Raw genomic sequence first — 24,097 nt, forward strand, 5'->3', positions numbered from 1 at the left:
ATATTGTTAGATGGAGTAACTACCATAAACAGCGATTGTCATTGGAGTAATATTTTCCCTATATTATTCACCCAGTTTTACTCCAGCTCACTAAACAGACTAGTCTGTACTCTAACTTACTAATTTTCCAGGCAATTTAGAGAGTGTGCATTTTCGTGCTTTCTAATCTTATTCTTTATTTTGAATTGTCTCTTTCAGACTTGCGTTTGCTGGAAGAAACACTCGGCGTGTCGCTGACGCCCCGCTTCGGCCTCCGGGACCTCACCAACTTCTCAGGCTCGTCTGGCGGTGGGCAAAGCAGAAAGGTCTCCTGTCCATTATTTACTGTTGAAAACAAAGGCGCCATCGAGGTGGACCCCAGGAAGCGCCGGTGCACCGTCACTGTCAGCTATAAGGAGCCGACCCTCAATGGGTATGTACACCTCATTGTTGCACCTTTCTAGCATTGAAGTGATGGGTTTCCTCTCATTTTTAAGCTATCCCCTTTTGACCTACTTAACCTAAAGGGCTAACAACTTATTTCGGAATGTCCTGTTGTAGGTGTTGGGGAATAATGAAACAAATGTTAAATGTTTGAAGTTTGAAGTTTAAAAGTTCTTGATAGAGCGCACTGCGACCAAGCGGCTTCCTGGCGCTGGAGTTTAGACTGAGAAACACAGACATTGGCCGGGATGAGATCAGCAGGAGTACGCTTGGGAGAACAGGAAAGTCTTGAGCGCCGTGCGAAATTGAGAGTAGACTGGAATAGATCTAATGTGCAGCGGGAGGCTGTTCCACAAGTGAGGGGCTAAAACGGAGAATCTGGTGCCTCCAGTTTTGGATCTGCGGAACTGAGGGACATTGAGGAGAGCCTGATTGGAAGAGTGCGGCTGGGGTATAGGAGCTGATAAGAGAGTTAATGAAAACAGGGGCAGTACGGGCACGAGCCATGAAGGCCAGACATCCCATCTTGAAAATGCCAGTTGATGAGGATTCTTGTTTCCTGCTGCTGAGTCCTCTGCCCTTTGTAGTGATTAGATCAAATGTCTGCAGTACACATTTTAGCTTGATGATCCCCTGTCTGGAAGAGTGCAGTGTGACTGACAAGTCGGACATGAAGTCAGACTGCGGAGGAGAGAGGGAAAAGACTGCTTATGCCCCGAAATGGATGCTGTATCATTTACTCCCAGCTTTTTTGGATTGGTTTTATGTTGGGTCACACAGTTGGTAGAACAATTGCTTCTGCACATATCAATGTCCATCACTGTTCCATTGGTAATGAATACATTTATTTTGATGTGAATTTCTGTAAAGGATGCACACCTACAAGACATGCAAAGTGTTATTTTAAAAGGCTTTATTGATATGGTAAAACTCTGTTTTTAGAGTAGAGTATATGAATGGGTGTTATTGAAGATCTGAACTTTAAGGTTACTAAAATAACAGCAATGCATTTTAAGACCATAGATTAGCAACACTTTTTGATAGTAGATATCAAGACAGTCCTTGGGTGAAATATGATTGAATCCCGTTTCTATACTGCACTAATGCATACATTACTACCACCAAAAATAGGAGCTATTTAAACTACATGCTGCACACATTCCTGCTCATAATTTAGTGTTTTCTAGTCTGCGCCTTCTGAGACAAGCAAGGACAATTCTTGCTTGTGTTACGTTGCTATTCTGCACGTGCTTTACAAAACCCTCATTTCATTTCAAACATATAGCGCCACTTTCACGTGCAACATTGATACAGGCTGGTACAGAATAGATGCTGCTTCTGGAATGCCTGAAGCTTAATTGTCTCGGAGAGACCCTTTCTCAGACCTTCAATATTACATTTTTAACTTTATTTATGAGGAAAAACAAGCCTCGTGATTTATGATATAAAGAGTGAATAGAAACGTAAATTCCTGTGCACACTGGTTTAAGATTATTGCGTTTCTCTGAGTACAATAGTATATGAATACATTTGAATTCATTGAAGCCCTGCTAACCTCTAAAACATATGATTATACCATGCATACATGTACATTAAATGATCAACACAATTATGCATTGTAACATATTAGTAAATAATAACACTTAATGTATGCTTTGAAGGAGCCCAAAGTCGGTAATAAGGAAAGGCGGTTGTAGGACATTCCCACGCGTTCCTTTACCACACACTTTTGTAAATTGCAGATTTTTAAATACACACCTCCTACCAAGGATAAACACAGCCGTGGCCCGTGCAGGTAAGAGCAATGGGGCCGTATTTTGAGGGATGGGGAGAGTGGTGATTTCAGCAGACGACCACGAGGGAAAATGAAATAATACATTTTCCCTTGTGGTAGTCTGTCACAATTCTCCCCTCCCAGTCCGGAGATTTATTGTTTGGCTTTCTGAATTAGTTTGTGAACAAGTAGGTTTCTAGTATTTTAGGAGAACCAAAGGGGATGGTGGATGGAGTGTTAACCATTGCAAGCACTGACCCCCAGTCAACTGATCTGGGTTTAATCCATCATAATTCTTTAGCTCACTCCACCACCCCGTCTGCTCTGTTTTCCCAAAGTTGGCAGGGTATGCCCAGACGTGGGTCCCTTGCTCACTTCGCCACTGGAATCAAGCTAGCCTGGCTGATTAGCCAGAAACCGGTCCCAGGATGCTTGTTTCCGGTTCAGGGAAGACATGGCTTGGCAGTTCGGGCTGGACTGTTCCATGAGGCACGAGGTCAGACTGATTTACACATGGCCATGTCTGACTGGGGTGGCGGAGTGAGTTAAAGAATTTGCTCCAAGTTCGCATGAGTGCAGCAACTCCTAAATTGGATGGAGAAGCAGTCGCAATGAGAAATGGCGAGCGCCAGATGTCGAGGAGTCATGGTGATTCCTAGTGGCTGTGACTTGGTTTGCAGGACGGGTCTCAGTTGTTTAAAAAAGTGCACAGCACCCAAATACCCTACCTGTGTATCACCAAGATTAATAGGTATCTTTTGTGATGTATGATTTGTCATAACTGATATAAGATCACTAATGATTGAGGGCTCAGGTAGGAAACACTAGGGGAGGTTGTTGTGGGTGCACTGATAACTTCAAATCATGTGTTGATGAAAGGGGGTGTAGGCGTGTCCTCTCCGTGGTTTCATTGCTGCAGGAATTAGTAAGCATTTGAGACCCTTTGAGTCTTTGCTGTGTCCACAGCCTCCTTGCAGACGAGAGGAGGGACGTAGCTCAACGTTACCTCGCCCATCCACACCTTTGGTTTCTTCCAGCACAAGTCTCTGAAGTAGAGCGGAACAAGGGGATGATTTGCCTTCAGTGTAGTACTGGGCAGTGGTGTGAGACCTTCATCCCGATTTCCTCTGTGGTTAGTCAGTGAGCACAGCAACAGTTCTATAGAGCCAAGCCAGGAGCAAAAGAGCAGCCGAGGGGTCAGAGCATTTGTCTTGATGGGTGTATTTCTAGTTTGTACCCAGCAAAATATATTTAGCTACAGTTATGGATGTTTGGGTTTTCTGTGAAGCCGCAAGTTATACATTGTTTTGCCTTTAGTAGGTATTGCGTGTTTGCACAGTTGTGTGTGGGGAAACTCAAAAGAGCACTTGCTATAGCCTGGGAGCTGCTGCTTTTTCAAGCAGTACTCCAATAGCATGCATGCTTACACTGCACAGAATCAGGATGTAGTGAGCATGTACAGCCTTTTGGGGAGGATGATTCAAGCTCTGCCAGAGATACTTCTATTTGCTGGGCTAGGGTACACCAAGACTTTAACCCCTTTAAGAAAAATGGCAAGCAAGTGTTCACACCACCTAAACGGTTCATTGGGATTGAAACAGCGCAGGCAGGACTTACTTTACATGATCATAGCCAGACTTAAACAAAGCAGCTTTCTTGAAGTACCATTTGTCCTCAAACTCAAAGGTGCATGGAATGTAATTCCGTACATGCAAAAGGACGCAGATACCCACGGTTGCTGATAAGTACAGTAATTTGTTCTCTAAAACAAATCAAGTAAAACTAATAAAATCAGAAACAAATGATCTACAAGTAAACTTGCTAATGGCATACATTGATTAGTGGATTCACAAGGGACCGAAAAAGATATTGGTAGACAACAAAAAGAACGAGCGAGATGAAAAAACCAAAACGAAAGAAAAGTGAGCGGGTCACAGGAACAAGGAGAACGGAAGTGAGTAAATGGGAGAGAAAGGATCCGCATTTTGGGAGATCACAAATTCAAAGGAATGATGCCAAGGTGGGTTTGGGAAGAAGTGGAAGACTGTAAATTAGTTGGATTTGATAGAGGCTTTTAAACAGATTGCGGTTAAGTGAGGGTCCGACTGAAAAGAGAACAGTTATTCCATGGAGGAGATCTGGAGAAAAGTATCAGAAAATGGTGGAGGGCACCTGGGTGGAATGGAGGATTCATAAATTGATGGTGGACAAAGTATCCACATGGATCGGAAGTTCACCGGGGTGTTAACTTAAGCTACCTTCTAAGGCTAGAGAATGCACTTGAAGAGAATAGTGAATTAGAATATCAGGGTGGGATGAAGGGAATCCTATGTCAGGGACAATTTCATGAGTAGGATTGCAGCGAAGAATACCTGAGAAGAATTGGAGGACTATTTGAGGGTATAACTGAGAAAGCACTATTGGAGTCTAATAGATTCATGGAAGGAGATTGAGATCAGAATACCGAAGCGAGGTTGAGGATAAAGTACTTGATGTAGATAAAGTGCACCTGGCATAGCTGAGGTGTAATGTACCTAAAGGAAGAGGGGAACACTTGAGGGGACAGAAGATGAGTATCTTGGAGGAGAGAATGTTCTAGATAGAAGGGGAGTACCTGAGGCAAACGATGGAAAAGACAACTTGTGGTAGCTGGAGAGTTCAAGTAGTGAATGGTGGCGAAAAGTACCAGGGGCATTGGAGGTTTTGAAGGTAAATAAGAGAACCATGCCTGGGAGGAATGGAAGGTACTTGATTGAAACGATGGTCCCTGAGGGAGGCAGAGGGTACTTCATGAAATGAGAAAAGGGAGAAAGAGGTTGAAGGTAACTGAGGACATAGAGTATATTACAGGGCTGTATGAGCGATAGTTACCAAAAGAAATGGAGGAGAAAGAACTGGGATAAGGAGAAAAGAGAGCACATTAGTAGAGATGGAAAATAACATACTGAGGATGGGAGGGGAGAGAGAGGAGACTGGAAAGAAGAGTAACTATAGGTGCCTGCTGTCATTTCTGAAATTAATTGAACCAGATGGACCTAGATGTGTTCCTCAGCTTACAATAAAGTGTCGATTTTGTTTTTTATATCTTTATTGAGTTTTACATAAAACAGCTGAGATTCTTTCTAGGTTACATTCCAAGCATCATTATAGCTAATAATCACTGGATATACAACAAGATTTACATTGACTATAAATGCATTCAATCTTTTTTGGACCATGTAGCACCACTTTTTACCGTGACTTTAGTACATCTTTCTGGTAGCTCTCTCTGAGGAAGTGTGGTTTTAGTATATAGCCTGGTTGTGAGACTTCACTATATAATAGTCTTCGGTCCAGTCAGGCCCTCTTATCAAACTTTAGCTTAACCCCGGGTAGCTGTGGCTTAGTGCACTCAGGCTTCAACAAAGGAACAAATGTTAAGCCTTTAAACAGCACCAAAACTTGAATTGATGTCTTCTTTGGTCCAGCAAAAGTCCAATCGCCACTGAACTCTGGTCAAAGCCCAACCTGTGGTTTGTTTCCCTTCTTCTGGTGAATGCTCTCCTCCTGAGTGACTAAACTGCACTCCCTTGGCTCCCCCTGGTCCAGCAGAATCGAGTGCAACTTTCGAGCATCGAGACTTTGTCTTCCAGGCTGCGCTTTGGCAAGGAGCGACGATCCAATGATCTGGACTACCAATTCCTCCTAGCAGGCTGCCTCCGCTTTTGTGGCCCTCTGCTGGGAACAGGAAGTCATCAGCTGACTCTTGGAGTCTGTGCTACTGGCTGGGCTCTAGGGAAGACTTCTCCATGAGCAGGATACCACAAGCACATTCCTAGCTTCGCTAGCCCAAGGAGCAACAGGGTCAGTTCAACTTCGATGCAGCCGCTTTGCCAGGTCCAAAGTCAGTAGGGCAGTCCTCCTTTGGTCCTCCTCTCCAATCTAGGCGAGATCTAAGTTCTGGGGGGCCCGTGTACCTCTTTAATGCCCAGAAAATGCCTTCAGGGGAGGTAGCGGTCACTAGTCCATGGACTACTTGGACCCTATCCCACCTGACAAGATCCTGCGTAGTGTAGCCTCTAGATATTTCAGAGTGCTCTGTTCTTCCCACTCCCAAGATGACTGAACCCTTCTCTGTGTGTGGAACTTAGTAGCTCAGCCTAAGAGTTTGGCTTGCTGTGGGCTACATGCCGACGGGAAACCTGGTTTGACCACTGATTTCCCTCGCTGTCCCTGACACCATCCTGTCGACCTCAACAAAGGACCAGGCCATCTAGTTTGTGCTTGCTCTTTGCCCAGCAGAGGTGGCATCCCTTTGAAGCTCGCTTTTTTGGCTCACACCCTGTGTCTCTTCCTGCCAGGAGATAACATCTCTTCCCCTGGCAGATTCTTTACAGGCTGTCCTGGGATCTCTGTTTGCAATTGTAAACTTGCACTGGAAACCTTGAGCAACAAAGTGGCAACTTACTAAAGTCACATATTGCTCATCAGTAATTTATTAAATTCAATGTAACCTTTAAATCTGACTTAATGCACAGATTATTTTGATACCTTGAACTATCAACATTAGTAGTCCCATTGAGAAGTTAGGACTGAGATGTCTGCATATAACTCTGCACATGCCAATGGGGCTACTGGCCTTTCAACATTAAAAACATATTGTTGGATTTTACTGTTAGGACCTCAAAAAACATGAACCTCCAGGTCCAACGTTTTAGTATAATGCACCCAACCTTTAGGGCTCAGATGGCCTGCCTTCGGGGTGGCTTGCAAATTTTCAAAAAGAAAGCTTGCCCTTTTCTTTGGCTTGAAATGTGAAAGTCAAGTTAGCAGTTTACAACTTCTCTGTCTGCCAGCAGTGGCAGGCTGGGAGTCATGCTTTTGCCTTGTCACACTTGTGGTGGCACAATTAGTGCTGCAGTACACAAGCAACACTTTAACTTGCAGGCCCTTGGTTCCATAGTCTAGGGACTTACAAGTTAGGCAAGTTATGTCAATTGTGAATACGCCAAATAAACATGTACCCTTTTAAGGGTCAGAGCACATACACTGAGTCCTGATTAGCAGAGCACAGTGCATTTCAGAACCATTACACAAGTGCCTAGTGGTCAAAAAGAGGGTAGAAATTGTGCAGAAGCTGGCATTTGTAATACTGCTGTAAAAGTGATGGCACAATATCTCAAAAAAGACATAGTTTACTCCCAGCATATCACAGTATACAACCATTGTAATTTATATACATTTTATATTATATGCATCTATGGCGTCATCTCATCCTTTTTGCTATGCAACTCTAATACCATTATATCCCAGGGTAGTGCCTCTTCTAACAATTTTTGCATGGCCAGCAGATTCCCCTTCAGGTGCCGTCCCACAGCATTCCGCCAGGGTGAGTTAGAGGATTTCCAAACCATTCCAATGTGACATATCACCAGCAAGATACCCAGGTCTATAAATCTGCTCTCAAATTTGGCTTTTCTACATAAAATAAATATGGATAAATACCAATATGATGACCCCAAAAAAATATGGATACATACATACGGAAATGTTAAAAAAAAGAAAGACTGTAAAAACGGGAGACCTAATAATAAACAAGAAATTAGTGCAAAAGCACTAAAGCGTGTATTCGGAGTCTCGGAAGCAGACCTTTGAAAATAAGTGGAGTTGTAAAATTGTACGCTTCAACAATTTTTTTTTAACTGAAGAACATGTACACATACTTTGACTGTCACGTTATAGCAAATTAAGCAGCCAAATATAACAAAACATTACACCTACAGGTAATATTACCATTATACTTCATATATATGTTAACATATGTTCGTATTTAAGGAAATAGCATCCTGTTTTTTTACTCCCGATGCGGTCTTATCTGCTCAGATGTTGGCCTGGAATTCACGAAAGACAGCATGGCGAGTCACTCGCAAGAAGCACAATTTTCAGCATTTTTCCACTTTTGGACACATTTTCTCCATCATTGATGCAGTAAACGAGATTGTGCTTAAGGCATGGGAAAATGTGTCTGACCCGGCTATGGCTACATTCACCACCATGAAACCGACTGGGTTTGAGAACTAAGCTCTACTTTTCTACCCACCCCATGCATGTTTGTTTGTGCCTGCTTCATCGTGTAAACTAAGGAAGATCATCCCCTCAAGTCCCTTCTAATATGAAGTCAAAAGTCTTGATGACTTCAAAGCAATGATTTGTAACAGGCTTTGAGATTCACTAGTGTCATATATCTTGTGAGATCTGATACCGTCAGTGCCCTGCGGGACTGTACCTGCGCTTGAGGTTCCTAGCTTGTCATAAGTGAAGCGAAAGCTCTATTGTGACTTAATGGTTTGATGGAATAAATGTAGTGAAGCAGGCCATACATCAACGCCTGAGCACAGCGGATGCAGTTTCCAACTCCATTTGTTCTGGGGTAGTATAGGGACAACTTTTTTTGTGCGGTTTCGAAGCCGCCTAATTACTTGATATGCCATTTTCTTGACTGTTAGTTTTGGGAAAAAAGGCAGGTGACTCCTTGGAAAAGAGAGGTGTGCAACTGTGAGTACACTTTTTGCTTTCCCTGCAAACTCTTTCACCAATTGCCAATAGTTTAACAGGGGCAGCAACAACAGTTTGCTCTTGTATAGGTGAAGACAAACATCCAACCCCCTTCAAATCTCTGTCTTCTTGATGCATTCTGCACCAGACTCCAGTAGGAGGAATGGGTGTCGGTCTTCTTTGAATTTTGCAGGACAAACTTTAGACCTGCAGGTTCTTCTGAATAAGTTAGGCTATTCCCTTTCCAAAATAAGCCTCCAAGTGCCTCTCACGCAAACATGTTGATGCGTGAGATGCCCTTCATAGCCAAGGGACTGAGAGAACTAGTGCCTTCCACAGAGTTAGAAATAGTTATTCCAGGTACTCCCTTGTGTCAAAAAAAGATAGCGTGTGGGGGCTTTGCATTATGCTAGACATAGGCCTTCGGAATAAGTTCCTCAAGAGGGATTAATTCAGAATCGTGACCTTGCAAGAGGTGCTGCAAGGACTCCTTACCCCACTGGACCTTCAGGATGCTTATTTTCACGTTCAGATGGCACAGCATTAAAGAAAAAAACAGCAGGATTACGGTGCAAAATAGTCGTATCAATTCAGTGTTTTGACAGAGGTGGGTGTATCCTGTCAACTTGCTAGCAGGGAATCCTTACAGTCTACCCTGACTGCAGCTGAAATTGATCAAACAAATCCCCCTGATCTTATCTCAGCCATTGCTGTAGTACCCGGAAAATAACTTGTCACAAACTTCTTAGAATTAAGAGTGGTCAGGTTGGCTGTGATGGTTTTCCTGCTCAACTTGTGATCTAACAAATATCCTTGTCTAGAGAGTCTGTTTGAACAAAAAATGAAAGGATAGGATAAAGTCTGCTTTGTGAAGAAGCAGTAGTACAATAGGACTCAGCCATCGACCAGGAAATATGTCTTTACTCCGCTTCTGGTGGGGAAGACAGACAGATGTTGTCCTCTGCGAACTAAAAGTAGGAACTTCTCTAGGGAATGTTACAGTAGCTATTGCAGGTCTGGGAATTTGCAGAAATCTTATCTACTTGCTACCTGGGTAAATGGGAAATACACCACTCCCTTCCGTTAACTAGAATTTCCCGTGATTGGATAGTTTGGCGATACCTTGTCACTGCATTGTACTTTTGAAATCCCTCCACTCTACCTTTCCTCAAGTCACTCTGCCACAGAGAGTAATTCAAAATATATATAGGCCTTGAGTCAATATCTTTGAATTCAACAAGGCCCGGCATCCTTGCTAACCAGATTTGCTTCAACTGAGCCGTGGGACTCGATGGCCGTTGGCTGTGGTGGACAACTTGTCACAGATCGAAAGGTAAAACCTTTAGAGTGGCCATTTGAGAAGTTAGAATTGTCAGTTTGAGTTGCCTTTGCATGTGAAGTTCCTACAGGCATATCAGATGAACGTCCCTCAGGATGATTTATTTGAGCAAATGGTCATTTTTTCAATGATTGGTGCTGCAGTAAGTGTGTGGACCCTCTTTGTGTTGAAATAGTGCAGATATCAATTCAATCAATGAAAATGTAGCCCACAGTCATTTCTGCATGTATTCATTCATCAAATCCCGAGTTGTTTTTAAAAATGTTACGGGTTTCGAGATTTCTGAAAGAATTACTAAAACAATTTCTTCCAACTTCCTTACAGGTTCCATCTTGGTACAATAACTTGGTCCCTCCGTTTTTGTTGGTTCCTTCTTTTTAACCCCTGTACTCCTACTGTTTCAAATTTTTCAATTGGAAAGTGGTCTTCCTAGCAAACGTAGCCTCTCCTTAAGTGAGATGCAAGGCCTTTCAGCTTCTGCTGCTTTCATCTTTATTTCAGAAAACCTCGCTGACAAAGTTGATTATAGGGTTTTTCATGGCGCTAGTGAATTTGTTGCCTTCTAGACGACTCCTCACATTTCTAAGTCAAGTTACTCAGGTAGGGACCTTGAAGTGCCCATATCATTACAACCATATTGTAGGTCTAATATTTCCAGAGTGGTTTGATTCAGAGTGGAGCATGGCCATTAGCTTACAGGAAAATGGCCACCTCATGGGTTTTATTCTTGGTGAATGAGTGAAGTCAAGGGACAACTGTAGTATCCTCAGGTCACAACATTATGTTCGCTGTACCTAGCTGCTCAGCCAGTGTGAGTGTTTCATGTAGAATGTTACTGTGATTGACATGAGTGGAATGTTTGGGTGCCTGGTGTGAGTGTTGTCAATTGGGAGATGGCCACGTCTACAGCATCTACTTGTGCCTCCTGCACGCTCGGGGCCAGCCCACCACATTTTGGCAACGAGGATGGGATTCGAACCCTCGTGTGCAAAGCACAATCGATACTCCTTTGAGGAACATTGCACACAACGCCACCCGGTAACAGTGCAATACTATAAAAGGTACAGGATGCAGACTGCCTTCTGGAAAGTGTGTTCTTGTAAGGAATCTGCAAAGCTATGCTATCCCTCAGGATTTGTGTTTGCAGATTCTGTGATAGTAGACTGCTTCATTCTCACTACATCCATACGAGGAGACTGGATACTATGACATTTCCCCATAATGTGGATTAGAGTATTAAATAAAGGAATACTTTGAGGTTGAATGGTCCTACTCTTCAGTGGTCCTTCTTCCGGATCATCCGCTTCATATCCTTTCATTTATTTGTGATGGCATGAGTTGAGAGAATAGAGGTGAAGATGAGGAAGATGGCAGATATGTTGTGGGTGCCGTCGGGTTCTAACTGAAATGCGGCAACAGATGCAACCACAATCCAAACTTTACGTGTTTGCTTAATAATAATTTGTTCCCCTTCTCCATCCTACCTGTACAGATTTCAACAGGTCTAGAGGAAGGCATCGAAGGTCCTGGTGTGCAAGTGTATTTACAATGACCTGTCACTATTTTCAATTTCTAGGAGTGCAAGTGCATTTGTTTATCATCTTCGCCTGATCCTTGCTTGTATCCTACTGCCCTAAATTTTATTTAACCCAAGACCTGATAGTTCTGCTAATGCTAAACAATAAACCACAGAGCATAAAAAGACACCTACCATCTTGCTGTGTGTTGTGTTGGGCTGGGCAGCAGTTCTTGGACCCTCCTGTGGATTCCTGCTAACAGCGCTGCAGCTTGCCGCACCCGCTTCGCGGGTGCCGCTTCGCGCTCAGGGCTGTGGGCTCAGGCGGCAGGACTGTGCTGCGGATTGTGTGGGAGACTCGGAGTGTGGCAGCTGGCTCAGCGGTGGTGCGTGGCAGAGACTCCGTCTCCCAGGAGTCCCTGCACACCCAGGAAGATCGTGGACGCGCCCCCTGATAGCCACGCCCCCAGCCTGTCCAGGTGGATATAGTTGGGCTCTCCCTGTGAGCCTGTGGGACACCTACCATCTTGCTGTGTGTTGTGTTGGGCTGGGCAGCAGTTCTTGGACCCTCCTGTGGATTCCTGCTAACAGCGCTGCAGCTTGCCGCACCCGCTTCGCGCTCAGGGCTGTGGGTCAGGCGGCAGGACTGTGCTGCGGATTGTGTGGGAGACTCGGAGTGTGGCAGCTGGCTCAGCGGTGGTGCGCGGCAGAGACTCCGTCTCCCAGGAGTCCCTGCACACCCAGGAAGATCGTGGACGCGCCCCCTGATAGCCACGCCCCCAGCCTGTCCAGGTGGATATAGTTGGGCTCTCCCTGTGAGCCTGTGGGACACCTACCATCTTGCTGTGTGTTGTGTTGGGCTGGGCAGCAGTTCTTGGACCCTCCTGTGCATTCCTGCTAACAGCGCTGCAGCTTGCCGCACCCGCTTCGCGCTCAGGGCTGTGGGCTCAGGCGGCAGGACTGTGCTGCGGATTGTGTGGGAGACTCGGAGTGTGGCAGCTGGCTCAGCGGTGGTGCGCGGCAGAGACTCCGTCTCCCAGGAGTCCCTGCACACCCAGGAAGATCGTGGACGCGCCCCCTGATAGCCACGCCCCCAGCCTGTCCAGGTGGATATAGTTGGGCTCTCCCTGTGAGCCTGTGGGACACCTACCATCTTGCTGTGTGTTGTGTTGGGCTGGGCAGCAGTTCTTGGACCCTCCTGTGGATTCTTGCTAACAGCGCTGCAGCTTGCCGCACCCGCTTCGCGCTCAGGGCTGTGGGCTCAGGCGGCAGGACTGTGCTGCGGATTGTGTGGGAGACTCGGAGTGTGGCAGCTGGCTCAGCGGTGGTGCGCGGCAGAGACTCCGTCTCCAAGGAGTCCCTGCACACCCAGGAAGATCGTGGACGCGCCCCCTGATAGCCACGCCCCCAGCCTGCAACGCCCCTTATTTCAGCAGGCCGCCTACCGTCTCGCGGGACGCCGAGCGAAGCCCGGGCAAAGGGCGGGCCGTCTGTGGCCGTCCGGGGCAGGAGGAGGCAGGGCTGGGCCACCCCCCTTACACCCACTGCAACGGGTCCAAATTCTTGGAGCTTCTCTGTGGGCCCTGATTCCAGCATGTCAACTCGCTCTGGTAAGGCCTTGAGGGGCGGCGGAGAAAGTGCCCCAGGCGGTGCAATGTTTGGCTCCATGGACAAATTCCTCACCAGGGTGGCGGCTGTTATCGACAAGGAGATCGCCATATCGGAACGGCGCCTTTAACTAGACTTCCCCCCTTCCAAATGTTCCCCTTCGGCACATGCGACGTCCACATTGATCTCCATCTCCCCTGCACCCTTGCTTGGGGACCTACCCGGGGAGTCGCATATTGCTTCATTAGAGGTTGGAACAGATGGGGTAGAAAGTCTGTTATTAGCTCCTCACCCAGCCAGTCCTTGTATTGTGGTTGTAGAATCCTGTCCCGACCCTCCCACAGTCAGCTCCCTTGGCATTCTGTCCCAATCCAGCCCCATTGTTCCCGCACCTGATCCACAACTACTGTCCCAGACTCGATCTATCCGGGTGCCAAGGAAAAGGAAAAGGGCGACTAGCATTCGGAAGGGTTGTCACTCCATGCTCAATAAGCACCCCAGGTATCAGCCCCAAAGGGGCCCCACACTTCTAGGTGCCGGAGGACCTGTACTACCTGGGAATTCCAACGCCCCTCAAACTGTAGCTGATACAGTGCTATCCCCCCCGCTGGTCCCAGCAGCATTTGACCTAGCTAACGAGGGGTTCTCCCTGGAGCCTATCGAAAAACTGGTCAAGTCTCTTCTGGTACCACTCATCGATCAAGTTAAAAGTCTGGGGGACAGGCTTGACCGATTTGAACAGGTCACCAGGGACAATTTCTTTTCCCTGAAAACCCTGCTTAAACTGCAGCCGAAGCCTAGCGAGGATAAGATGGTTAGGAACGCTGGAAAAGAGGCTTTAGTGAGCCATCCTCCAGGAGAGCAGTCGACATTGCCGCCCAAGTCACCAGCCCCTGGGAATGCTTCTTCGGTCGCCTCCCAGGCAGGTGCGAGGCAGGCAAGGCCGAATGTCTCCACTCATGCTGCCCAAGTGCATGACATTCCCCCCCCAGCTGCAACAACTCCTGTGCCCAATCCAGGCCAAAAGAAACATCAGAAGGGAGGGACGGGACCTAATTCACAATCCGGCGCTGCTCCACACGCCAAAATTGGCGGTACAGCGACAACTCTTAAGGCCAAACCCACCACCCTTCCGCCTAAAAACCCCTCTCCAGTGGCTATTCCGCAGAAACCAACACGTAAGTGTCCCCCAGTTAACCTCCCCCCTGAGTGCCACCCGTTTGTTGTTGTCCTCATAAAAGTCCCCCCTATCAAGGATACCCAGCAGGAAAACCATCAGGCGCTAAAGAATAAGGTCATCCACTGGCTGAAAATCAACAGGCCCCTTCCTCCGGGAGCGGACGGCCTAATTCTTGGCGTACGCAGGGTGGGCTGGATTGGACACGGGAAAAAATCTTTTGAAGGAGATTGTGTGGTGGTTAATTTCCAAGACGCAAGAGTTGCCCACTCGATATGCTCTCAAGGGCGATCCGCGGCTGGAACGGGTGTTGACGCAGTCGACTTAACATTCTTCTACCCACGGACTGTCCCGACCACTCCTTCCACCCATTCTGGACAACTCCCCCATAATAGCACTATTCAGGGCCAATTCTTCTTAGGTAATACTGTAACGCAGGCGTGCACACGCCCACTCCCACCGTTTTGGGGCGCGGGGGGTTGTTGACTTCGTGACGCTGCCCACGAGTTTTCTGCGAATAGGAGGGCCGGAGTCGCTCCCCCTGTTTCTGCTAAAATTCATAGCCCCTTGTCAGTATTAGGAGACCAGGTTGATGACGAAACTTTAGGGGAATCTGGGGAGGTGAGGGTGCCATCCGACCTCTTAGTCGGGTTATCACTCGAGGGTGCCATAGGATCACCAGCTCCTGTCGAGACCTGCGGCATTACGGCTGTGACGGACCCACTTATTAGGGTTCTCAGTTGGAACGTAGCAGGCCTTGAGAGAAAGTTGGCACTGCCCAACTGGGACTCGCTTGTGGAGCAACACTCCATATGCCTGTTCCAGGAAACATGGAGCAAGGAGCCTCTACACAAGGCAGGATATTCTACCCACTACTCACCAGCTGTCCTCTCGGCATCTGGTAGGGGGCGCCCCTCTGGCGGGCTCCTCATCTGGGTGGCCTCTGAACTTAATTGCAGGGTGGTGGTGCGGGACACCAAATGCCCGGACTTGCTTAATATTTCCCTGAAAAACCCTCAGGGTCGAGTCATTTTAAATATTTTCAATATCTATGCCCGAGGTACAAAGGGGGGCAGAGAATCCCCAGTTATAGCTTGCCTGGAAGCCCTGCTGCGTTCGTCCCCTTATAAGCATTGCACTCTGGTGGCAGGCGATTTTTAACTGTACGTTTGAGCCCCTAGGCCTCGAAATTTCGGAAGACCAAGAGGCATATGACAATAGGTGGGGGATACCGCCCTTAGAACTCAGCCCCATTAAAAATTGGACAGAGGTGGCCCTCCAGTTAAACTCCATAACCATGGAGTTTGGACTAAGGGCCGCTAATGGCAGGACAGGATCAGATAAAGCAGGAGCCCATACATACAACAGGCCTGGACACACGTCTAGAATTGATTACTGTCTTCTTGACGTTAACCTGTGGAGCATGGTTAAAGACATGGTGATTTCACCCTCCGTAGAGAGTGATCACAATCTCCTCTCACTCACTCTGTCTGATAGATGGCTACCTGGCACTGAGAGTAGAACTCTCTGTAATTCCATCCCGGACTCGACAGCAGTTTCCAATTGCGGTCGACGACTCAAATGGGCAAAACTGTCCCTCTCAGAGGAGAAGACTAATGCCATAAGGCAACTTCTCACCACAGCTTTAGACAACCCTGTGCCTTGCGAGGCCGGATGTTTGTCGAATGTGACTACTAGGTTCTGTGCCCTAACGCAGGCTATCAGTGACCTCTTTATAGTCCCGGTTAATACCAATAGGAGGAATCCCCGTTTAAGGGCTAGACAGGGCTGGTTTAACGATAAGTGTAGGGAGGCGAAGTCGCTTCTTATCGAAGCAGTTAAATCCAAAAAGCCCATCAGGACCAGGGTGGCCAGAAGACACTATTCCCTTTGCCAAAAAAATGCAAAGAAGGAGTGGGAGGACAATTACTGGCAGGACCTTTTGGCAGCCAGTAAAAGGAGAGACGCCAAAGGTTTCTGGGACTTGGTGGGAAATAGGAGTCGTCCTGATGATACACTCAGGACCTGTAGCATTAATCCCCAGACCTGGCTCACCCATTTCCAAGCACTTTATTCAGCCATCGAAGGCCAGCTCAATGATCCCTTCATTCTCCCGCCATACACCCTAGACAGAGACCTGGCCTTGTTCTCTGCACGGGATGTTACTAACCAGATTAAAACCCTGGTGCCACTAAAAGCTGCTGGCCCGGACGGCCTCCCAGGAGATATCCTTCGAGCCTATGCAGATGAATGGGGGGTACTGATTTCTGACCTTCTCAATGTAATTATTATGGGAGGTGCTGTCCCAGACTCCTGGAAAGGGGCTGTGGTAGTACCAATTTTTAAAAAGGGGTGCAGGGACCTTCCTGGGAACTATAGGCCCATTAGCCTAATAGACTCGAGTCAGAAACTGGCGGGGAAAGCTATCTTGGGAAGAATTTTAGAATGGGTGGATGACAACCACATCTTGTCCGATATGCAAGCCGGTTTTCGGTCAGGTACCGGAACTATAGAACAAGTGTTTAGGCTTATGGTATTGTATTGGAAGGTGGTGGAGCTAGGCAAAGGCAGTCTTTACCTGGCCTTTATAGACCTAAAGACTGCCTTTGACCTGGTTCCGAGGGAGGAACTCTGGAGGGTGTTGCACGGCTTAGGGATGCCCCCGTACATACTTAACCTGCTCATCAAATTGCATAATGCCACCTTTGCCCAGGTTAGATGGGGCCTACACGGGGAAATGACCGATAAGATCAGGGTCGAGAGGGGAGTGCGGCAGGGCTGTGTGTTGGCTCCCACCCTATTTTCCCTTTATATTAATGGGGTGGTAGAGCACCTGCTAGGCGAACCAGCAGACGCTCCCACTCTGGGAGGCGTAAAAATTCCAACACTACTGTTCGCGGACGACACCCTCCTCATCTCAAAGACGCCCCAAGGCCTTCAGAAACTCTTGGATCGCTTCCAGCACTTTTGCACCACCAGAGGCCTTGTCATTAACATGGACAAGACTAAGTATTTAGTCATGCACCCCCCCCGCAAACTGGGCCGTCCCCCTGTTCTGAACTCAACCCCCCTTGAAAGAGTGGCTGAATTTGACTACCTGGGAATCCGTCTAAGTGATTCAATGAACTGGACCGCACACATCAACAAAATGATAATTGGCCACAAAAGGGTTGGAGGGGCCCTACTCAAGGAGTACAGCAGTTCTACCAAACATTGCGTTGCCCCACTGATCGACATCTATAAAGCACGAGCTGTCTCCGCGTCACTCTACGGAGCTGAACTGTGGGGTCAAGGCAAACTGGTCTCCCTGAGCAAGGCCGAGAACAAATTTATCAAAGACCTCCTTGCTATCCCGTCGAGCACTCCAACAGTTCCGGTGCTAATGGATGTAGGCTGCAAAGCAATTGGGGATCAGGCACGACTTCGTCCTCTCCTGCTTTGGGCCCGCCTGTGGAGGGTTCCGGATCTAAAACCCTACGCTGACGGGTTAGCAGAGGTGATGCGCTCCACTGGTTGGCGGAAGATCAAATGGCTCAGGGCTACCAACCAACTTTTAAGGGACCTAGGCTTGGAATCCTGCTGGCTTACCCGCTCAGCCCCCCCAAAGGACTCTCTAAAAAAACTGTATTGGGAATGGGTCTCCGCGAAGCGCACCAGTAACCAGCAGCACTGCAAAGCCACTGCAGCCTTTCTGCTCATAAAAGATGTTGCTGCGCTTGAGCCTTACATGGACCTAATCACCATCGCCATGGACCGGTCCTTGTACATTAAATTCCGATTAGGAACTCTACCCCTCGCCGACCTTTGCTCCAGGTGGAACAAGTCAGAGCCTGCATCACGTTACTGTGCCCTATGCCCTGACAAACCAGAGACTGTGCCACATCTTCTATTTGAATGTCCGGACTATGGGCGCCCTAGATCACGATGGCTCAAACCAATTTGCAGAGAATTGGGCACCCGCCAGTACACAGTCGCCCTTCGGATACTTTTAACTAATACAGCCCCCAACATTGTTTGTGCTGTCTCTAAATTTTTTAAATGGGCTTGGTTGATTCGACTTAAAAGACTGGCCGTATCAATTTAATGCTGTTTTAGATACTTTATTCTACTTAACTGTGATCTTATTCTTTTTAAATCCAAATGTACAGTCTCCCTTTTTCGACATGCTGTTTTATCTTTTGTAATGCTTTTATGATATATGCATATCGAAATAAAGCAATCAACCAACCAACCAACAAAAAGACAGGCTGAATATCTATATCATTTGTTTGTAAAAGAAACATAAATGTTTTGAGATTCAGGTTTTCCAGCATGGCATTACAGCAACTGTCTACTTTCCTTTTTTTATTTTTTTTAATGAATTGTTATTGATTTTTAGGAAAGCTTTAACATTTCGATGTAACTGGCTCAGAAGTATAAAGAATGTGTGATTATCATTCTTTGGTGATATACTTCACATTATCTGAATGCTCTTGGCTTAACTATTGTTACTCAACCTGGCAGCACCCATTGTGTTAATGTTTGAAGGGTGAGTAATCCCTTTCATGGTAGAACTTTGTGGCTCGTAAGTGTTACATGCATAGTAGCGGACGCCATAATTATCTCAAATCATCCCCTTAGATATGCTGTAGAATGTGAACTCCTATGGAAGGTCTTCTTGAAGATATCAGCTTATTTGCAGGGACCTTACTATTTGACAGGGTGACTGTGATAATGTCCTGTGTTTTATTTTCTTTAATAGGAAACTACGAAGAGGAGATCGTTTCACGGACACTGAATTTTTAAGTTCTCCTATTTTCAAACATAAAGATTCGAAGCGCAAGTCTTTCATGAGGAAATCTCTGACCAGATACAACGAGGCCTTTGTTGGGTGTCGGTAGGATGCATTTTACTCATACTACCAAATGGATGCAGTGTGTAAATCACCAAAGGAGGCAGTTCAGCTCTGGGGAGAACGTCTGGAATAAATGTTTTCTAAATATCACTCTTTGTAAGATGGGCATTTCTGTTTCAGGCCTGGTACATATTCTTCACAACCCTGTAAGATGCATATACAGAAATCCAGGTTAGCTGCATTTGTAAACTCTTATTGCGAGAAACTCAGGACCGTTTTTGTGTACAAATCAAGCTGATTTTCAGAGAAACAGTGTAGAACCGGCAAACATTGTAAAATCACAAATTTTGATTAGATGTGGTAAATGCGGCTATTCAATATAGATCTGCACATTTTAAAAATAATCAATCAGTGATCATCAATTGATAGTTTTATAGAGATGGAACCTATAAAATAAAACCTTGAGAGCTTAATAAATTAGCTAGAACAATATATTTAATTATATTTTCAATACAGAATTATCACGAGAGCCTTTGCCTCTATCGCCATCACCTGTTCATCTTCTGATTGGGAGGCATACTAAGATAGATAAAAGGATTGTAAAATTGAAAGCTGCATTTTGTGTTGTCATCTACCACCTTTTGTCAGAGAGTGGTTCGTTTAATGTTAATATATATTTTGTCTAATGGTCATGAACCGTTAATATTCTGTGGGCTATATTTTGTTTCTCATGCACAATTTCTTTTTTATGGCAAACCTATGTTTTATTCCTATACAAAAATTCTTCTGTTAGCAGAACTAGGCTGTTCGATGCATGCATGTTTGTTTGATTGCAATTTAGATAAAAATGAATGTTTGAACTAATTCTTGTTGTATAGTTTACCTGTCAGTCCATCGTATTTTGATTTATCTATTTAAAAAAAGTACCTTTGAATAAGGATAAGAACTGCCTTGGCTATTTCTTTTATGTTGTTTAAATGTGAACGTTGTCATCTTTTCTTTAACCTCTGATCACAAACTGTTGAAATGTAAATGGTTTTTATTGTATTTCGCATTGCTCAGGCCTTTTTAATAAAAAATGTTTTTCCGCTATGGATGCTGAGGTACTTCTTTTCTAAGTGGTTTGTGGAAAAAGGTTAATAATTGGCATCTTTAGTTTTAATGTAGAGCTGGTCACCGACTGATCTTCCTCCCCACCCCGCCTCACACTGTTGGCGGCTACCTTCGGGGAGGTGTCCATGTATATGCTCTGATCTAATGACAGTGTGTGATCTAGGATGGCCGTAGAAATTTCCCTCTCGATGGAATTCGAACGAGATAGAAAACCTGGAGTTACGTTTTGCAATATTGCAGCGGGCTGCCAGTCTTCTGGCTCTCTGCTGTGTGGGTGTAGGCCATTGGTTATAGTCTTGCTGAAACCTGTACTGTGATTTAGTCTGTTTAGGGGGTTGTCCTCATTCAGTTGTACTCCAGCTGGGCTTAGAGCTGGGATACTGATGAAGTGGCCTGGTCTTTCTTTTACTACAGACTACATGCGTTCTTTACCTTTGTATGGAATCTAATCCTTTCCGTGTTCCATTCGTCATGGCCCTGTTTCCCTCTACCAGTGTTCTCTCTCTGACTCCCACAATCTTGGTTATGATGTTTCCTTATTTGCTGCAATAATCTGAGTTAGTTGTTGCTTGTCACATATATCTAAAAGGCTGACAGTATCTAGATGAAGAATACATATATATTATGAACACCGAGTTCCCATGGAATCATAAATAGGGGAGTCTCATGCGATATATCTCACATTGATAGAGGATTCTATTAATGTGGACGACAAGCCTGAAAAGAGAGGGAACTGTGGAAAAAACAGCCAGTGGGTGCTTATGAGGGCCTATATCTTCTGGTGTGAAGGTGAACTGTTGGTAATATGTTATCAATTTGAGAGGGAGATAGATTTGTCCTCATGAAATCTTAGGAACCTGTACCTGGGCCATCATAAGGCAGAAACTAGTACCTGGACAATTGGCAGTGTCCAGGCCTGACCTTATTATATATTTTGCTGCATCTTGGCCACCCTAAATGCTTTGTTGAAGGTCATCGGGATCGCTGGCAAAATATCAGCCAACATGTCCCACAGCACATTTGAACATCGTCCTAGGAAGAAATTTGAATTGACGGATCTAAGCGCAAGGCTGACAGATAAGAACATGTGTTTTCCAAACACTGCCATGCTTCTATGTTCTCTGGTGTTTGATGCTCCAGGAGGATAGATGGGTCCTCAGAGCTGGCCTGTGTCTCCTGGCTAAATGATGGCTGACAGGAGGGCAATATCCTGGTTTTGCCCTGTTGTCCATGAGAGTGCCTCCATGAAGAGCAGGAATGACTCTGCTGAAGTCGGTCTTGGCTACAGAACTTTGGTGAAGATGTTTGCTTACGACTCCACTGAAGGCAATTGTAGATTCAGGGCTTCTGTTGTCATCCTGATCTCTGTAGATGGACCAGGTGGTGAGTTAAGGCCAATATCAGAGGGTGGATGAGTCTAGGCCATTGGCCTCATGCATATCCCAAAACAGGCTTTCATTGTCATAAATTTGAATCAGACTGAGGCTGAAGAGGCTGCGACTTTATCCGAATTTCCTGCAGATCCGCTTCTGGCTCTGATAGTTCTTCCTTTGCTGGTGTCAGTGCCAGCATCGATGCACGGGGAACCGGCACAGGTCTCTTCCTTATGTGACAAGTCTGGTAAGTTTTGGAGTCTGGTCGGACCCTCACGAACTGGGACAGAACGGTCAGCGAAAACCTGACTGGTGGCCTTCTCAGACCCATGGGACCCAAAAGCCCACCAGATAGTCGAAAGCGGACAAAAAAAAGTGTCTTCCTTGAAAGTTCTGGGTCTGCTGTGGCGTTGGAAGTGGACCTGGGGATTCTGGCTACATCAGAACCAGCTCAGGAAGCTGATCAGTGAAGAGAGGGGTTCTGAGAGGGGACAGAGATAGACGAGTAGCCCACCGACTTCTCCTGATGAGATTGGCAAGAAGAGGTGGGAAGTCTCATTTTGTGTTTTTTTCGATTTGGACTTACCTGATTATTTCGCATGGAATGATGGCTTCTCTCTGTATTGCTCTCGGGACCAAGGACGTGTCCGCAACTTTGACCAGGGCCAGGCTTTACACGCTTTTCCATGATTGTGATGTGCAGTTTGGCTTTGCGGTCCTAAAGGCTTTCTGATTTATCTAAGAGCAGTTGTTGCACAATTTCAAGGCATGTGAGGAGCCCAGAAACCAACCTCGTCTGGGTCTGCCACAGACATCTGTTTACGGCAATCCTAATCCATATTGTTGTAGGGAGCATCATGCCCCTTGTACACTGGAAACATTTTGATAAACTTTGGCTGTGACAGGGGTGAGGAAGCAAGCTCCGGATCCGCATTGGAAGGCGCTTAAAGAAAGGGACTGACCTTGACTTGCAGAGGAGGCAGTTATATTGTTACTCCAATGTCACTTCTGGGGTGGGACGGAGCAGCACGACATCATCTAACAGCACGCAAAGGAATTTCTGAGAAAAATCCTTGGATCTAGTCTGCAACTTAGGGGTACTCACAAAATAAAGAATCTGTGGTTAGATAGAGTATCCCCCCTCCCTCCCCAGCGCCGCAGTGGAATTACCGCCGTGGCCAAGGGGTTAAACTTTTTCAGTTAATTTCTCAGTTTTTAGTAATGTGAAGTAAGGATTACCAAGCCTAACTATAATGTAACTTTAACCGTTGTTTTTTGTTTTTTTCTTTAGTTTACTTCTAGAGCATTATTTTACATAACTAGTATCTTATTACCATACCTAACTAGTCCTCCCCTGCGCCTTGGCTGCAGACCTTGCTGCTCACCCAAGAACCTGTTGCTGGCCAACCCCAATGCTCTTGCACTGCTGTTCTACTACAAGACTACATGGGGGCCGCACTGAGCCCCACTGTAGTACTGCTGCGTTGCACAAACAAAAATTTTAATCTGGCCCCAGGGGGTTTCTCTCTGGGAACCCCCATTTCCACAATCCCTAGACAAGGGTCATGTACTCCTACTCTGCCCCCCTATTCCTTATTTGTTTTCTATGGCACAGGGACCAAGTCTGTCATAACATAAACATAACACGTGTTTGTAAAGCGCACTTATCACCCGTGGGTCTCTTGGCGCTGAATAACAGATGTTTATTGTTACCCAACTCAATGGTACTCACTTTATCAACCTCAGGTGGATGAAAGGCTGAGTGGACCCGCCGGGATTTGAACCTGTGACCATGAGGTGGAACACAGGCCCCTGCAGTGGATGCATCAATCCACTAAGCCACCAGACCCAGCATAAAATGGCGGCCGCAACTTTCTCTCTGTTGTGCCCAGCCAATCAGATCACGTCTTTGGAGCCTGTGGTAGTATCGCATTATTATATATTCATACATTTTTAACCTTAATTTCTCAAAAACTACTGCATGGATTTAAACCAAATCACAAAAAGCACAGTTTCTGGGTAAAGATCTAGCTTCTGCCAAATTTAATGTAATTCCTTTCAGCTGTTTTGGTTGTAGCGCTGTTCAATTTTCCTATGCGAAATTGGATAGAAAAACATGTTTTGGGACTCCCTGTTTTACTCGGCCGCCGCTTCATGGACAACCCTGAAACCTTTTTCTAGGAAGCTGACTTGACTTAACCCTTTTTGTGGAAAGGTTCATGAAGAGTTGTCAAACTCTATTTTTGTTCAAATAACATTTGGCAAAACCTGCGCTATCAAGCCAAAATTAATAAATTAAGAAAAGAATGAGTGCTGCATCTATGCATATCCAGAACTTAAGCCTCTCAGTTAATCCAAGAAATAAATACAATAAGAGATTCTTTAGTGAAGATGCCTGAGGTGCCT

General features: G+C 45.9%; 1 protein-coding gene across 1 annotated transcript in view; it reads left to right on the forward strand.

Moving 5' to 3' along the window:
- The window catches only part of SGO1 (shugoshin 1), a 105,009-nt gene extending 84,712 nt beyond the window's left edge, over nt 1-20,297 (forward strand). Inside the window, exons 9-10 of the mRNA XM_078663995.1 lie at nt 199-412; nt 19,113-20,297. Of these exons, the coding sequence (XP_078520121.1) occupies nt 199-412; nt 19,113-19,251 (353 nt within the window). The 3' untranslated portion in view covers nt 19,252-20,297. The remainder of the gene's footprint in view (nt 1-198; nt 413-19,112) is intronic.
- Nucleotides 20,298-24,097: the final 3,800 nt, after the last annotated feature.

This window comes from Lissotriton helveticus, chromosome 10 (assembly GCF_964261635.1).
Source record: "Lissotriton helveticus chromosome 10, aLisHel1.1, whole genome shotgun sequence".
Taxonomy (NCBI): domain Eukaryota; kingdom Metazoa; phylum Chordata; class Amphibia; order Caudata; family Salamandridae; genus Lissotriton; species Lissotriton helveticus.